Source organism: Sinohyriopsis cumingii, chromosome 15 (assembly GCF_028554795.1).
Source record: "Sinohyriopsis cumingii isolate HCF-2022 chromosome 15, ASM2855479v2, whole genome shotgun sequence".
Taxonomy (NCBI): domain Eukaryota; kingdom Metazoa; phylum Mollusca; class Bivalvia; order Unionida; family Unionidae; genus Sinohyriopsis; species Sinohyriopsis cumingii.
This window is the reverse complement of record NC_142975.1, coordinates 61309444-61328534: the sequence shown is the minus strand read 5'-3', so window position 1 is coordinate 61328534 and position 19091 is coordinate 61309444. Positions and strand designations below refer to the sequence as shown.

At 35.1% G+C, this 19091-nt stretch overlaps 1 protein-coding gene across 6 annotated transcripts in view; it reads right to left on the bottom strand.

Moving 5' to 3' along the window:
• Positions 1–19091, bottom strand: part of LOC149781912 (uncharacterized) — a 69124-nt gene that overhangs the window by 29918 nt on the left and 20115 nt on the right. For all 6 annotated transcript variants that reach the window (XM_089936116.1, XM_089936119.1, XM_089936115.1 and 3 more), the window contains 4 exons: positions 17164–17272; positions 12353–12505; positions 10007–10168; positions 6586–6671 (listed from right to left, as the gene is read on the bottom strand). In XM_089936116.1, the coding sequence (XP_089792242.1) occupies positions 6586–6671; positions 10007–10168; positions 12353–12505; positions 17164–17272 (510 nt within the window). The remainder of the gene's footprint in view (positions 1–6585; positions 6672–10006; positions 10169–12352; positions 12506–17163; positions 17273–19091) is intronic.

Below are 19091 nucleotides of genomic sequence, written 5' to 3'. Positions count from 1 at the left end.
GAGATAAACTATTATAATAGACCCTCATATGGTAGAGAACATACACAGCCATTTGAAAGTCTGGTTGATAACGATTAATCCAGCAAACGATTTTTTTAAAGTATATAATAAATGCACTTTAACAAAAAGCACAAATATGTATCAAGTATGTAAATAAAGCATCAAACAGACAAGAAAGAAAAAGAAAACGAAATCTAATAAAACTAAGTAATAAATATTGATGAAAATAAATTTATGAATTTAATTTTGCAATGAAAACAATCTGGAAAATGTAGGAGTGAAACGATTCATCGATATATTGATACATTGATACTTTTGCTATAATGATACACATATCGATGCAAGAGATGGAGATTTGACACAAAATGATACTTACTGTATGTAAGTTATTTTAGTCTTCAGCAGTCACAAATACTTTTTTTTGTTTGCCTTGTTATTCTTTAAATTCAGAATTCATCTGAAACAGTATTTGCAGTCACAGGCACTCATTTTTAGTGGCAAAAACAAAATAGACTGGAGAATACTTGCTCACCATCAACAAATTAACAAAGTGACACAGTTCATAATCTGCCCCCTCCACCCCCCCATTCCATGCTAATATTAATGCAGCTTATTCCCTGCATAATAAATAGGAACTATTGGCAAAGTAACAAAGAAACTTCATGCAAACGTCATTACTGGTAATTGATACATAAAGTACTTAAACAAAGATGCTGTCAGGTTGTGTGATTGCGTGAATTGTGCAAAATTTGTATGAATTCACACCTTTGGAGAACAGTGATGCATGAGAAGTCCTGCAAATTGAAAGTCCTGCATATAAAAATGTGTTCGGCAAAGTATACAATTTTTATTTATTAACCATTCTTGTCACATATCAGGTTTTCAGATAGGCAACTGATTACACATCCAAGTTCTTTACCCATGATATGAATGGTTGTTAAACTAAATTTGATTGGCACGTTGTGCCCTGGGACAAGCATTGTGGCATAGTTTGAACCTTCAATCATGGAAGCCTTAGAAATGCATGTTTAAACTACGGCTACTTATAAAACCCAAATGTCTGATTCCCAGCATGGTTCATCTTCAGGTTATAATTTCATTTTGCAAATACTGGCTGATGATAGCGACAATGATAATAATTTTTAAAGTTATTAAGTATATCAGGTTATTGGAGCTAGGAAAGAGTTAATGGAAATACCAGTGAGTGACTTTGAGCCTGAAAATGGTGTTAAATACGAATCAGATATACATGTATGTTTGATGGATAAAAATATATGCATGACAGTTAATCTCCATTTCTGCAGTATTTTGAAATTAAAGTAGAAGGGGCAGAAAACTGCGCCATATTAAATTACAGACAATTTAAAAGTAGAATGCAATTTTTCATTTTTTTATCAATCAATTTAGCCCTGTGGATCATATGCTACAAAACCATATAGCCATATTTGATTAATATTATATATATATATATACGGGTGGAAAAAATGAAATTAAGAAGTAAAGATATTCATTTTTATATCTCTGTCTGCACAAGCAGACTTTGGCACTGCTGTACTAAAAACACAATATAGCATTAAGGAATGGACAAGAAATCTGTCATGGAAGTCAGTAAACTACTGATTCAAGAAAGTAAATTTATGTAAGAGAGAAATCCTATTATGGAGCAGATGTATCCAAAAGACATCAACTGGGAGCTCTGGAAAATTGTACACAAGTCATTTGATCTGTTTCCCATCATATTCAAGCTGACAAAGCTAGCTATGAACAAGGAAATCTGATTATTTCTTCTGTTTGAAGATAACATAGTAATGTCTTCCAAGTTTATGTGAGACATGAAATTGGTAATAAGATGTTTCAAAGCATTTATGCCATGTATAACAAAGGGCCTGGTGGCTAAAGTGAATTAAATGGAGCCAGATTTAAATGGCTTTGATGTTAAAAATAACTCACTAACAACCTACAGTCTGCTTGAAAATATTTTTATTATCATCGATGGAAATTGCATACAAATATATGATAGCTATATAACTATCTGTAATCTGCATACTGAAAATACAACCTGTCTGTCAAAATACATTAAAAGGCACCACCTACCTTCCAAAGACTGAAAAACCATCTAGTTCAGTGAGTATCGATATGTATCATATCACAGACTGTTTATCATGTATCATATCGATATGTGTCACAGGTGTACCGTTTCACCCCTATGAAAATGTAATCCAAAGACATGATTGTATATCACAGTGAATTTTAAAATGAAAGATCAGCTATAATTAGATTCAACAAACATTACATTTACATTTGTGGCATTACTATGATATGTATCAACACTAACAGTCTCATGAAAATGTATATTTTCTCATGCAAAATATTCTGAATAAGAACCTCTAAAAAGTTCTGACGATCTTATATACCTGTTTTCACTGGATATAAAACTTATCAAAAGAGTTGAATAATATTATATGCCAAAAGATAAAGTACTTACAATGTGTTAAATAATGTGATATGCCAAAAGATAAGGTACTTACAATGTGTTGAATAACGTAATATGCAATGAGCTGCATGCACTGTTTTGAATATTGTAATATGCCATAAGGTAATCTGGGATCATAGCTCTTTTAATGATAAGGTGGGATGGAATAAATTACACTCATTCTGTGTCTCATCAACATAAGGCTGTATACCAGATTTGGTTGAAATCCTACAAGCCTTAATATGGTAATGCTGCAAAAGTCAAGTCAGGAGAATAAACAATAAGGAGCCATTATGCTGCAGAAAAAGAGGTTAGAATGTTATGTATATCTGTATTTTTTGTGACACCTGGTACATGGTTTTATCTGATTTTTACAATTTTGTATTCATGGTTGTAACTGGACAGAATATTATTAGTTTTGCCTAAATGATCTGAGTCTGTTAGGAGCATAAGATTACATAGGATCTATAAATAGATGCCTATGTATGTATTGATAATTATTAATAATAATCTTAATAATAAGACTTAATGGCATCTTTGGATTAATTTCACATTGGATGATAGGGTTTCAACATTTCTAGAAGAATTCAGTAAGATCCGATTAGTTGGGCTATGACACATGAATAGGTGAGTTCGATGCAAAATGAATAGTGTGACAAGTATTGTGGGGTAAATTGTGAAATAAGAGTCATAATAGTAGGTGTATATAAGGAGAGAACTGAGCAATTAGATTCATTCCAATTTTGGAGTCATCCTCATTTCTTGTGTTCCTGTTGTGGGTATGCAGACACGTTTTATGTTGTACTTAGATATTATATGAGAGAAAAATCATTTGTTTGGACTGTTTAGTGGAAATAGAAAGTGCTCATTATTTGGATTTTAATATTTTTCTGGAACTGTTGTGAATTATTCAAAGGAGTTCTGGATGACAGCATCATGATCCTAGGTGGACCAGTACATTTCTGGTTTTGAAATTTATATAGAACTTTTCATTCCTTTAGGACTTTCATAGAACTTTGTCAAGATTATTCTGGATTCTCATCATAATACTCTAAGTTCCTCTCAGATTTTCATTTATGACTTTGATAATTAAATTAATTCTTAAGTTTTTAAAAACTTGTTTGTTTTGCTTCTTTCCGTTACTTAGTTTGTGGCCACAGAATCATAAGAAGAAGAAGAAGAACAACAAAATATCAGGGGCTATAACTCTGCTCAATGAAGTTGTAGAGTGCTGGAAATCAAACTCATTCAAATTCCAAAATGAAAGTCTGGAGGTCAGATAATCAGGGACAATAACAAAAGGTTGGAAATCATATTCTTTTCAGGTCTCTGCAATGTAAGCCACACAAAATCTGGCTAAAATGCAACAATTCTTTGGTAAAGTTATCGTGTGGAAACCAATTGTTGACAGATGGATAGATGAATGAAAAATTGACAAATGGACAGTTGGATATAAAAACAACTGGCAAAATATTGGTATCCACCTATTTGGTTGAGTGAGTCCCTAATTAGACAAATTTCATAATTTAAAAATATAATGTTAAAGACTATGTCATCATCATTCCCGTAGTCTGGTAGACCACAGGGGCACTGCACAAGACCGAACAACCAGCTTCCTCCATTCCTCTCGATTTTCCATCTTTCTCAGTGAGTCACTCAATGTCAAGCCTGTCCACTCTCAAATGTTTTCTTCCCACCTCTTTCTCTGCCTGCCTCTTTCTTCTTCCTTGTATAGTGCCTTGCAGGATTGTCTTAGCAAGTCCTGATGATCGTGAGACATGCCCATACCACTGCAGTTTCCGTTTTTTTCCCACTGTGATCATGAGATCTTCACCAGGCCTGATGTCTTGTTTGATCCTTTGCCGTATTTCTTCACTGGTGAGACAGTCTTTGTATGTGAAACCCAGGATCTTTTGGAAACATTTCATCTCTGTGGCCTGTTACCTTTTCTCTAAGTCAGCTGTGATGGTCTATGATTCACAGGCATAGAGAAATATGGAGATCACCAGTGAGTGCATCAGTCTGACCTTTGAACTGAGTGCAGTGTTCTTGTCATTTCAGATGGGCTTCAGTTTTGTCAGCATTGCTGTGCAATCCTAGTAAGTACTTCAGGCTTTGATCCTTCATCTGTTACCCTTGCCCCCAAATACTTGAAGCTGTGGACTGTTTCTAGCTTTGTACTTTGGACCATAATGTCAGTGCTGATGACCTTGGTGTTGTGGTCATCATTATGGTGTTTTCTGCACTGATTTCCATGCCATAGGCTGCAGAGGTTTTTGTTGAGGCTCTCTACTAAGCCAGCTAATTCTTGCTCATTTTCTGCTAGTCCATCAACGTCATTGGCAAAGTTGGTGACTGTTCTGCCTCCAATGCTGACTGTCCCTTCATGCTTTTCAAGCGCGTCAGCCATGATTCTCTCCAGAAAGATACTGAATAGTGTGGGAGAGAGCAGACAGCCTCGTCTGACTCTGACTGTTGTTCTGAACCAGTCCCCTGGCAGCCTTGTCATAGAGGTACTCTATTGCTGTGATGAGGTAGGCATTGATGTTGTACCATCATAATTGCCATACTGGGTGATGCTGAGCATCAGATGGGAACCATTTTCATTTTAGACCATTAAAATGTCATAAGAAGTCTTTTAGTGAAAACACAAAGTTGATCTGACCATCCATTCTTGAAAAGTAGCAATGAAATTTTCAACAGGGCTACATGATGGATGTATTGGATGGCAAACTGACACCAATTTTATCACTTACTGTCTACAGGTCATACACAGTCATTCAGTAAAAAACACCTGTATGAATATGTCCATTCATTCAGGAGGAGTCACTATAACTGGATTTTCAAGATGGCTACCACCACTAAAGCCTTATTTAATGTCAGACTGGTAACATTTTAATTTCAGACCATCCATGTGACACAAGAAGACACTGAGTAAAAGCACCAAGCTATATTGATCATACATGCTGGAGAATTAGTGATAACAAGATTTTCAAGATGACCATATTGGTGTAGTTATATTGTATGCCAAACTGGCAACAATTTCATTAGAACCATCTATATGTCATAAAACGTCTCTTAGTCAAAACCAAATGGTAATATGACCAACTGTTCAGATGGAACTGTCATACCAATACTGGATATCAGCACCATTTATATTTAAGACCAACTAGACTTCACATTCATTAGTTTCCTCCAAGTATTTTAGTGGGAGCAGCAATAACAAACAATTGCTACTGTAAGACAAGCAGAAGATGGATGGATGACAAATGCAGGCACAACATATAAACTTTTCATTGGCCAGTGAGCTAAACTTCATGTATCAAATCAACATGGGAAATTTTTCCAAACAAATATAGAGCAACAAAGAGAGAATGATGAAAAATTAGGCGATCCACATCTCTTTTTTTTATTATCGTCTGAGCCACAAATTACTTGAAAAATATCATTTACCAAATTACTTGCTTTAAAGCAACAACATAATGTCCAATTAAAGTGCTAAAACTAAATGAAATGAGCAAAGCATATGCTGACAATGATAAGCTAAACCGAATTCAAGATATTAAACCACTATTGCTATAACACACAACATGCAGATCTTTTTGCAAAATAAAAATGTACTGATTTGTTTTAAAGAATGAGAACAAGTTACTTCCCTTTGTTATTCAATTTTAATCTGCTGCTAAATTTTCAAAACGCTAAAAACTTGGATTTAATTTTCATTTTTATTTAATATATATACACAATTAACACCAATATTTATCGTATTTTGATGCTTTTTAAAAAAACTATCAATGTATTATATTTATTCACTGATGTGACAATAGATATTTTTCATGCCAATATAATCTCTTATTACAGGCAATCTTCACTTCAAACAAGATCAATTAAATGTCACAAAGTTTCATTTTCACTACAGTTGGGCTTAACAGGTCTATAAAATTGTGTTCATACCCCCTGTAAGTTATTTTAGACAAAATTTTAAACACATTTTGTGAATTGTCTCCAAATCAAATGTGGGCAATGAGACAAAAGTGTGTTGGTATGAAGGGAGGTCAGTCTGTTCTCATTTGTGAACAATAATTTAGAAATATATTAAAAAATCGATATACCTATTATATTTATAGCACTCTAAAGGAAAGCCACATTTAACTTTTGGCTCTATATATAGATACTCATCCTGACCTGGAGGGTAAAGCTTGCAATAGAAGAAAAAATATTTTGTAATGTGATTCCTAAAAGAGATGCTCATTTGATGGCTGATATAATGTCACGTGGTATGTGATTATTCTTGAAATTACCATCATGACATCTTGCCAATAAAATGGGATTTTCACTTTACTGAAAATACTTTTCATTGAATCAGGTATTAAAACAATTATGAACCTTTGTTGAGATGACTTTGAAGTTTTATGAACCAGTAAACATACCGTATTGACCTTCGATACTGGTTCATATAACTTCATATTCATTTCAACTAAGGTCAATATTATTTTTTGGCACAAATGACATAATAGTCCAATAACATAATAAAATGTGGAAAATAATTGTAAATTTAAACTTAAAACAGATCTTACACATTGTATTCACAATGAATGAAAATTTGTCCTCAAGTTTCAATGTTTACGTTCTTGAAATGAGAAGAGAATGTTAAAATTAATAAAACATTTTTCATACAATTAAAAACAAAAATCATCAATATATGCAGATATTGCTGAACAGAGATAACATATCTTCCTACCATGAAGCTGTCATGTAGACTTTATGTATAAGGTGCCAGGGCTAATATTCACAAAACTCTCTTTTAGTATAAGACTATGTATAGGGCACCAGGCCATACATTCTCTAAACTGTCTATTAGTGTAGATTCCATGCATGGGGCACCTGGCTCAATATTCTCTAAACTTCTGAATACGAAAATGAGCCAGTAATTTACTCAAGAATTTTCACACCAACAGGCCTGGGATACAACCTTCAGAATTTTGTTAGAGAGGATTTTCCCACAAATAAAATGCCCTATACAGAATTTTATAAGGGGGCTTTATGACACCAACAAGAATGCCCTATCCAGAATTTTATAAAGAGGAATTTTCAATATAAATGGTACACAGTTTTTTATGAAAGCAATATCTATAAAACCACACCCTGCAGTATGTTCCAACAAAAGTGTATGTGATAAATAACTTTTAATAAATAACGATAAAATGTCAAGCTTTCACCATCATACTCAGCATTGTGGCAGAGATCCTGTTATATGACAATGGCATTACATCATATGTGTTAGAACTGCATGTAACAGCAGAGATATTACCACTGAATACCAAATACTGTATGTATACCACTGTACAACCTTGCCATGTGCAGTTTGTAAAATGCTTTAAAACAGCTAGATAATCAATGAATGCATCTCACTGCTCAACTAAAAAAAGTAATTAAGTGCTTGATTACTCCATTTGATCTAAAAGTCAAGCACTTACATGATCAGATTGAGCTCTGTTAATATTAATGAATGTTACAGATTTTGTTAAGCTCACAGTAAATTACTTATGTGCAGTTTTCGCATGATTACTTATTAAATGTAAACTGGATCTGTGCAATCACTCATCTAAGCAAACAACAACTGTCAGTTGACTCTTTAACTTAATTTAGATCAAAGTCAGAACTGTACAACTTTGATGACTTTCTTAACATGGGTCCCACTCTTGACCTGCAAAATTTTAATAATATCGATCTAGTCCAGGAATTCTTAACATGGGTCAATCTCAAGATCTGCTAAATTTCAATAATATAGTTCTAGTCCATGAATTTTAAGCATGGGTCCCACTCCTGACTTGCTAAAATTTCAATAACACAGATACAGTCTACTAATTCTTAACATGGATCCCATTCTTAACCTGCTAAATTTCAATAATACAGATCTAGTCCAGAAATTTTTACCATGGGTCCCACACTTAACCTGCTAAATTTCAATAATATAGATCTGAATTTTTACCATGGGTCCCACACTTAACCTGCTAAATTTCAATAATATAGATCTGAATTTTTACCATGGGTCCCACACTTAACCTGCTAAATTTCAATAATATAGATCTGAATTTTTACCATGGGTCCCACACTTAACCTGCTAAATTTCGAACATATAGATCTAGTACTTGAATTTTGACATGGGTCCCACACTTAACCTGCTAAATTTCAAAGATATAGATCTAGTACCTTAATTTTTAACATGGGTCCCACACTTAACCTGCTAAATTTCAAAGATATAGATCTAGTACCTTAATTTTTAACATGGGTCCCACACTTAACCTGCTAAATATCAAAGATATAGATCTAGTACCTGAATTTTTGACATGGGTCCCACACTTAACCTGCTAAATATCAAAGATATAGATCTAGTACCTGAATTTTTGACATGGGTCCCACACTTAACCTGCTAAATTTCAAACATATAAATCTAGTACTTGAATTTTGACATTGGTCCCACACTTAACCTACTAAATTTAAAAGATACAGATCTAGTACCTTAATTTTTAACATGGGTCCCACACTTAACCTGCTAAATTTCAATAATACAGATCTAGTACCTGAATTTTTGACATGGGTCCCACACTTAACACATTAACCCCTAGCAATGACTTAACGAGGCAGGAGGTAGTAGCTTACTGCCGAGCTCTGTAACGTCATGGTCATGCAAGATACACTAAAGTGAGTGGCATTATAGAAAGGTAGACAGATATAGCTCTACAATGATACCAAATAATCTGGAATATCTAGCTGCACTACAAATATTTTTGGACCCGACTTTTTTCTACCCAAAATTCACCAGTGATCGGAATCCGATTGTGTCCGGATTTTAGACTTTTTGGTCTCAGATCTAAGGCAAACTGGTATGAACTGCAAACAGACAGATAAGCCTTTGCAAAAAGTAGGATAAGATGGGCATTTGGAATAAAGAGTGGTCTCCATACAAAACAAGAGAAAAACAAACTCCAGCTTTTACCCTTCTGCTCATGCACAAGTCAAATAGCCAATGAAAAATGATGTTTCTAACACAACTAGACAGTATGTTATTGAAAGATGACTGGGGATTTGGTGTTTTCGAGCCTATTCACAAATAGCTTTCAAAATGTGTTTCCTACTCAACTTTCAGATGAAAATGACAAATAGCTCCAGGGGTTAATGTGTTAACCTGCTAAATTTCAATAATGTAAATCTAGGACCTGAATTTTTGACATGGGTCCCACACTTAACCTGCAAAATTTCAAAGATATAGATCTAGTTCAAGTATATTGGGTGTTGAGTTTGTATTAAGTTTCTTGCTAAAATAAGTGCAATGAACACCAAGACTTAATTAACCTCTGTATAACTGACATCTGTCAATAAAGAACAAAATTATGGGTTAATTGTTTGTCTTTTATATACAGGTATAAACGATAGACTTTAATTTAAGTATGCATTACACTGTAGTCGAAAACAGACAATCTCTGATTCTTTACGTAGTTTCTGATATAAAAATAATTTGTTATTCTTTACCTTCCAATGCTTTTTGCCATATATGACTCCACTAATAGCTGTCCAGTTGTAGGGGTCCATGTGTAGTGTGGAGCGGGAATAGGGAGACCCCCACAAAATCATGCAGTCCCAGGGTCGAATTCCATCAAGGAAAAATTTGAAAAAATTCTCCTCCATGTATGGCTGGAGTGAATTTAAATAACATAATTCAGTCATGTTTGTTGACAAGAATAAAGACTCTTCAGGACCTGATTCATGCAAACAGTGTATAAATATGTGTAATTACTGAGAGCAGAGTGTATTAGAGGCTGTGTGGATGCAAAACCTGAGGCCATGCACACATTGTATAAATGTATGTAATTATAACTGCCTGAGTTGCTTAGAAGACTGTGAGTGCAGAAGCTGAGGTCGTGTAAATATTATATAAATTTATGTAATTATGATCACCTGAGTAGATTAGAAGACTGTGTGAGTGCAGAAGCTGAGATCGTGTAAATATTATATAAATTTATGTAATTATGATCACCTGAGTAGATTAGAAGGCTTTGTAAGTGCAGAAGCTGAGGCCATGCAAACATTATAAATTCATGTAATTATGGATGACACAGTAGATTATAAGGCTGGGTGAAAGCCAAACTTCAGGCCATGCCAACAGTGAATAAATTATTAATTATTAATTATTTATGGCCGAATGGGTTAGAACAATGAGTGAGTAGTTCAAAACTTGCAGCCATGCAAACAATGTATACATTTATGCAATTAATAATAGTTTAGTGATTTAGAAGGCTGGGTGAGTGCAGAACTTAAGTCCATGCAAACTGTACAAATCTAATTACTGATGAATCTGAAGACTGGGTGAGATGGAATAACACTGAACTAGCAGTTATGGAGGGGGAGGTGCATTTTTAGTTCTTGGACATTATTACTTAATAAGAGTTCCATGCAGACCTGATATTGCTCATTTGAGTCTGTAGGATGCTTTCTATTCAAATTTCATAAAATGTTATTCATTGCAGATGTTTTAATAATAATAATAACTTTATTTTCAGTGGGTGACTCAGTTAGTTACAAATGAGAAAATAATCAGCCTTGAGACCCTCTATTATGTACATATAAGATACAATCTCATAATACTGTGTTCACACACACACACACATGCACACACACACACACACACAAGCAAATACATGGTATATAAACAACTTATCACATAAACGCTACATTGCTGCAGAAATGAGAATGAAGCACACGAGGTAGAATGTAGCATGTACTTAATAAGTACACCATTTTTTATGCTTTCATCCATCTAAAACACCTATTGTGGAAGGAAGAGATGCATGGAGCTGATTTAATATCATGCGGAATGCTGTTCCAAACAAGTGCACCTGAAAATTGAAAGCTATTTTTGAATAGCTCCTTTTTTGGCTTGGATACTTTGACATGTTGGATACTGTACTTTGAAATTTTGCCTTTCAATTACCTTAGACTTGCAGTACCAGTAGATTATCTTTCCTGGACAAGAGAATAGTTATTGAAATCATTAACAAGTTAGGGCCAAAAAAAATGGCTTATAATGACAGAACCTGGAAGAACTTGATGGAAAAGATAAAAGGAAATGCACACTTGTTTGGTCATATTTCATGAAAATGGAAGTCCACACATTCCTGAAACAACTTCATGTCAAAGATGCAACAAATATATTTTAATACAAGTGTTTAGCAAATGTAAAGAAATTTATTTAAACAGCCACTAAACATTGACTAAATTTACCATTTTGTAGTTCATGCAACATTTTGACATTTTCAATGCTATCACATGTATTTAAAATACTGTGCCACTTTTAACAAGTGATACAAAAATGACAAATTTTAATGTATGTAATAAGGGGTCGTACATTTAGTAACTATGCATGGAGGGAGGTTAACCCAAATGCATACACTTGCATATGGGAGGCGGGTTGTACTGATAATGTACGTATGCAAAGGAAACGGGGGACCACAATAATAATTTGTCTAATACATAACCTGTTCGACTTTTTAAAGTTATGCAGCTTATTTCTTTGATGCAGCCAGATATTCAACATTGATGGACTATCTGTTTTATTAAACACGTTAATATTATTAATCCTTGATTGTTTCTGTGTGGATTAAATATATGCCGTTCTATAGAATTGGGAGGCGTCAAGTGTATGTACTTGGGGGGAGTATGCATGTGTACAGGGAGGGGGAGGGGTCATGCTTTGGCAGATTTTTGTGTATGTACTAAATGGATGGTCCATAAATATTTGTAAAACTATGGAATGTTTATTTAATTTACTTTTAAGTTACAACATATGTAAGAAAGAATTGGATAACATTTCTTGCTTACATTTGGTTCCACATCCTTCTTAATCTCTGGGTGTGCTTGTGAGAACATTTCATCCTCCATATATGTCCAGGCATTCTGACTGCCTCCTCTCTGTAAGTGCCTGAAAAATTCCCTAAAGGTACGGATATGGCCCACTCCATCAACCAGTCTGCCCTGTCAAAAATTATAATTAATTCAAGTAATTAGTTTCATATAATCTATCAAGAATTCAAAATAAGACATTTTTTTTCCTATTAACCAGTGAGTGATTAAATTATCTCTAATATTCTGCAGTGATGTGAATATATATAAAATAACTGCTTTGGTATACATATTGGATATCAGCTGAACTCCATTTTCATTTAGGACAAAGTCAACATCATTAGAATTCCTTTGGTGAAAACCCTATGTCATAATTATCATGATCCATCCAGGGAGAGTTGTGAAAACAAAATGTTTAAGTGAGTCATTATGGCAGTCATAATGGAAGTACGACTGGCACTGTTTTCATTAAGGACTTAGAGGGAAACTCATTGTAATGATCATCCATTCCTGTATGCTTCTTGTATTTTGAAATTATTTTTTATGTTTAATTCTTATGCCAAGCATGTAGTTGTAAATAATCTTAACCATATGTTATTTACCTTGTTTTCTACACAAGAAAGACTGGAAAATAGATATAGTAACAATGTACGGTACGTACTATGCATATTATATAGTTTTAATATGAAATCACTAAAACTGATTCTCTTGAAATGCCACAAGTACTATGAACAATAATGTAACATACCAATTGTAAAAAACTGATCATAAATAACAAGAGTGTAACAAGCTCAGCCATTAAAAAACAATATCAGCCAATCGATATGTGTTTATATTGATGACAATTCAACTCATGTTAGATCATGATGATATAAGCTTACATAAAAGCATGATCCAAATTTGTTCATTGTTGTTGTTGTTGTTGTGGGGTTTAACGCCATTTTTCAGCACATGATAGGCTATGCATGGTGGCCAGTATTAATGGTGGAGGAACAACCCGGGAAATCCCCCGAAAGAACCACCGACGAATGAGAAGCCACCGGCAAGCTTTCTCACATACCCACATTGGCCGAATCCTAGTCGCGAACCCATGCAGACAGAGGTGAGATGGCAGTGATCCATAATGGAGAGCACTTTAGACCACTTGGCCACTCGGGGCCCCCAAATTTGTTCATAAATATGGCCTCCTGAGCATTCACGTGTTCAACCAATCAGATAACCTCAGTGTTATATTTGGATGTTGCTCATGACATGACACGCCAGAGTTCTCAATGATACAAACTTACATGCATGTATAATGTCAAATTCAGTTCAGAAATATGATCTCTGGAGTGTTCATTAACTATCTGATGCAAGACCACCACCTTAAAATATATGGATGTCACTCATAAGTGAATACATCCAAAATATCGATAACACAAGCTTAGTAGATCTTATCAAAGTATGATCAGATTCTGGTCTCTGTACACTTCACAAGCTCAGACAATCAGAAGTAAGATCACTTCATTAATATGAGTACATGCTGCTCATAAATAAAACTCATCCAAGCTTTTGATGATATAAGCTTACCTACCAAATCTGATCTGATTATTTCCCTCCTGCAAATCCAGCACAAGTCATGAAGCCATGTCCCTATGAAGCTGTCAAACAACCTAGGAAGATAATCTTTTGCACCACAGCTATAGGTTCCACCAGACTGAGTTCAGCCTTTCATGATGAAAGATATCCAAGATAAACACTGTCTGCTGATATATCATCCTTTCCCTCTCTGAGAGGTAAGAAGAAACATGATCTCCCTTGATGCAAGGTTCATGACATACAGGTTCTGGAACTCTGGACTGGGATGAAACACCTGCCATCATAGTTGCTTGAGCAGATGACAGAATATCTCAATTTCCTGGAGATTCTGTTGTGAGACTCATGAGGTCATTAATCCAAGATTTCCCATTTGAGTGGAATAACCAGGATGAGGTGACACTATGACTATTTTGCTTCCTGTATCACCATTGGAAACTGAGGTGTTGAGTATATTATTAAGTGTATACATCTGGCCATTCCAATCTACAGAAAGAGCATCAACTATCCAAGCCTTTGGATCCGAGACTGGTGAGACTAAGGCTTGGATTTTGGGATTCCACCTTGTCACCTATAGGACCACTATTAGTGATGAATACTTTCAGGCACCTATTGGGTGAAAACCTAGGAAAGATGAGACCATTCCATTTCTATTAGTTGGTTCTTGTGGAAGAACATTTCCACCAATACATTACCTGGTTTAGGATTTCAAACTTGGACATGGATTTGCTGTTGAGGACTCCACATTAGAAAATCCCAAACAATAATACCAAAGTCTGGGGACTAGGTTATGCCTTGCTGTTTGAAATAAGTCACCACTGTAGAGTTGTCAAACAGAATGAAAACTTCATTCCCATGTAGGTTCTCTAGTGACCAAAGAAAAACTTTATGGAAGGGTTTTCATCTTGAGAATGTTGATATGTAAACAATCATCTTGAGGGGGACACACTCCACTGGCATCCTCTAATGACCGGAGTCTTATCCCTCTCCCAGCCCTATCTGTGCACATATAAACAGGTCATAATTGCCTGAGGTTGTACTTGCAGAGATATCCCCAACTTGAGTTCAGTGAGGTTTCTGTACCTTAGAGATGGAACCTCATATTGTGCAGATTGTGAAAGTTGGTCCACTGGTCAAAGGTTTTGGCCTTCATTTGGACCAAAGGACCATTGTAATGGGAGCTCAAGGAGGTCTAGGACTAAGATGTCTGCTGCCAAATCGAGCAAAACCATCAGGCAAAGGAATTCTCTAGTGGGTGGAATGTTCACATAGGCAAGGAATCCACCATGGTATTAATTCAATGCTCATTCCTGAGGGAGACATACACTATCGTATCTTGAAATGGTACGAGTTTGGAGATGTCCTTGCTGACAAACAGACTGAGAATAAGAAGGAGAGTAACAAGTGAAGATATATGTCTTGCTCTAAGATATAACTCACCTGCTGTTTTACAGCCTGTAGCTTGTGTAGATGAATCACAGGAACTTCCTGAAAACGATGTGAATGGGGACATGAAATCTTGCAAGTCCACACTATTGAGTTCATATTGACAGCATTTAGAACCTATTGTTGAATTCCACCGTGAACCAGAAGAGCATAAAAGAGTTGATTAAGTAAGCTTAGGTTGATGACTAAGTGAAGAGTGCACTGTTTGTAGCTGATGGAACCCTGGGCAAAGGAGGAGGTGCACTGAACGTGACAGAGTACTCCGTACAACCACTTGTCCGATCCTTATGTCATCATGACAAATCTTCCATATTCAAGAGTGAAACATTTTAGCCTTCCTCTTATCTGTATTTGTGATATAGAGAGCATGAAGGTGATGTCATCTTAGATAGGGAGAGTCTCGTGATGAGAAACACTGGCAAAATGATTGCCCTCCCTTTGACTCTTGCTTACTTTAGTTCGGGAGAATTGATTTTCAATGGTTGTAAATTTGAAAGTACTGTTTCCCAGTGGCCTGTGCTCTAGGGATGTCCCTGTAATTTTTGTTGATTGCCTTGCAAATCTCTCCACTGTAGATGAGGATGTGAGTGAGGGAAAGAAGGCATACTTCCATCATTTGTTTGTGAATTTCATCAACCTGATCATCAAAGAGGAGACTTGACGATTAAGGTTACAAGCGAAGCTTGGCCCTATTATGATCTTTAAGAAAGGTGGAGTAGAGAGCATTGCATCTAGTTCCATCAGTTCATAGCTGCTGTTACAGCCATGGCCAAAATATGTTGCACCTCTGTCTTTAAGAAGTGGGCCATTCTTTAAACAGTTTTCCATGCATTTCTGGTGAGATATTGGGTGGGGCATGGTGAGCTGTGTTCCACGTATTGAAAGATTGACATAGATAGAATTTAGATCAAACACTGAGCCCATGGTCAGGATGTTATATATCAATTGCCGGGTATCTAAATGGAAAATTGGTGCATGGGGTTTGTAGAATCACTGGCTACAACTGAAGGAAAGGTGTCGGCATGAAAAGGCATCCATAGATGTTTGGAACTTGCAATTGATGATGTAAGCAGCCCAAAATGTAAGTAACTCTGTCAGATTATGGAAGCAATCAAAAGTAGATTCTATCTAAGTCAATGATCACCTGATGCCAGAACTGCAGATCAGGCAGGTGTTGCAGAGGAATGAAGAGGACAGAACAAAAATGGAAATGGACCGAAAATTCTCATTCCAGGCCTGTAAGGCTGAGTCTTCACGCATCATAATGAAATCATGCCTCTTCTTACCCCTAACAGATGGAAAGGATGATATATCAGCAAAGACTTTCATCCTGGATAGTGTGGGTTTTTTTGTTCCACATATTGGAAGTTACTTCAAACCAATGAATTTGCTTCACATCTCAGTTCATGAAATTAGGACAGTTGCCACAAATGTCGCGTATGAATGAAACTGTTCTCTCAATTGTTATTATCCATGCCCTGGGATGAATATCCAAGTATACACTGCCAGTTTCTATCTTAAAAATCTATCATCTAAAAGTAGTTCTCCTAAGGTATTATGATCAGGTAATGTATTTTTTAGAAGAATCTATTGTGGAGAAACAGACTGAAAAAGCATGTATTCATGAATAGATTATACCATGTAATTCCTTTGCAGGAAATAAAAAGGAAGTTCTACTTTTGCTATATGCAATAATGTGCCAATAGATATGCTTTAAAATAACCTTAGATGATAGGCACAGATGAAATTCTTAGATGAAGAAAAGCTACCTCAACAGCTTGTAGCAGGATTCTTTCATCTCCGTATCTTTCTAAGAAGAAATCCTTGGTCCAGCTACTTGCTGGCCAATTTGGTACAACATCGGTCACTATTACTGGCCTGAAAATAACCAATAATAATGATCATGAATTTTGGGTTGTATAGTTACAGTGATTCCCTCCCCTCAAGAGTGACTATCACAGTCAAGGCAGTACATTATTAATTTTTTATAATGCAGCATTTTCGATCATATAATATGTGGTAACAGTTTTAGATCTTACAATATGTTGCAACAATTTCAGCTCTTTACTGCTTGCAGTTAAATGTTGTGCATCAATAAACATGGTCTAAATGCAAAAGTTACATGACTATGAAAATAAGGCCAAAAGTGTCTAGTATGGTACGGCCTACTTACTTTCCCATGATGCATCCACATATTAATTTTCATCAGGTAGATAAAATAGTTTACAACACATTGAAGGTGCAATGAAAAGAAAGATGAAAATACAAAAGTCAACATTAAAACTGGGTCACAGTAACCTAGTTCTGGTAAAGCTGATATGCTTGTTCCAAGATAAATCAACATAGCTATTTCAAAAGTATAAATGAAATAGAGTCCAAGATATTGAAAGTGAGAACAGCTGAAAATATCAAATTAACTCAACTATTCATATAAAATCATTTTAAGCTCTCAGTGAAATGGCCATGCAACTCTGCACAAAGCCATTTTCAATAGTACATGGTATGTAAACTTCACAAAGCCATTTTCAATAGTACATGGTATGCAGACTTCACAAAGCCATTTTCAGTAGTACATGGTATGTAGACTTCACAAAGCCATTTTCAACAGTACATGGTATGCAGACTTCACAAAGCCATTTTCAACAGTACATGGTATGTAGACTTCACAAAGCCATTTTCAACAGTACATGGTATGTAGACTTCACAAAGCCATTTTCAATAGTACATGGTATGTAGACTTCACAAAGCTATTTTCAATAGTACATGGTATGTAGACTTCACAAAGCCATTTTCAATAGTACATGGTATGTAGACTTCACGAAGCCATTTTCAATAGTACATGGTATGTAGACTTCACAAAGCCATTTTCAATAGTACATGGTATGTAGAGCCCTGGAGAATTTTTTTCCAATAACTTTTCAATGACTTTAAGAAGTTTTCAAGAGTTACATTTTATGTTTTGTTATGGAAAGCTGAACTTTATATACATATTATGTTGCCTATCACTGCATAAATACAGTAAAACCTGTCTTGAAAGACCACTTATGTGAGACAATCTGTTTTGAGAGACCAGGTTTTCCATACACAGATTTATTGATTATACAGTGATATGACCTGTTATAAGGGACCAACTGTCTTGAGAGACCATTATTATTTGGCGGAAAAGATGATCTTTTATGACAGGTTTTACTGTATGACCAAAAGTAATATTAAAACATGTACTGTTCCATTACAACAGTGGAACGCTACACAGTCTGGTAACTATCTGTCATGTGTTGTTTTTTTATCCATCCAATTTTATTAAAGTTTATCTGTTGATCATTAGTTAAAGAAAAATATACATTTAAACAAATTCTAAATTTAAAACATGATAGATTTTTTCAGTTTAATTGCTTTTGTGTTCCCTTAACAAATGTAAGGTCTTTTTAAGGTCAAGCTGTTTTCAAGGCAAACACTCATATTCAAGAACCTGTGAACATTGTATGAACCCAGCAAAATATTAAATGAGCAAGAAACTAGTGAATTACTACAAATGTCACTCCAGCATGACAATTTGGGTGGGACTTAGTTTTTATATGGTCAAGTATCTCTTTTGAGATGCAGCTATATATATATATATATATATATATATATATATATATATATATATATATATATATATATATATATATATATCTTGAAAGCTAGGTGAAATATG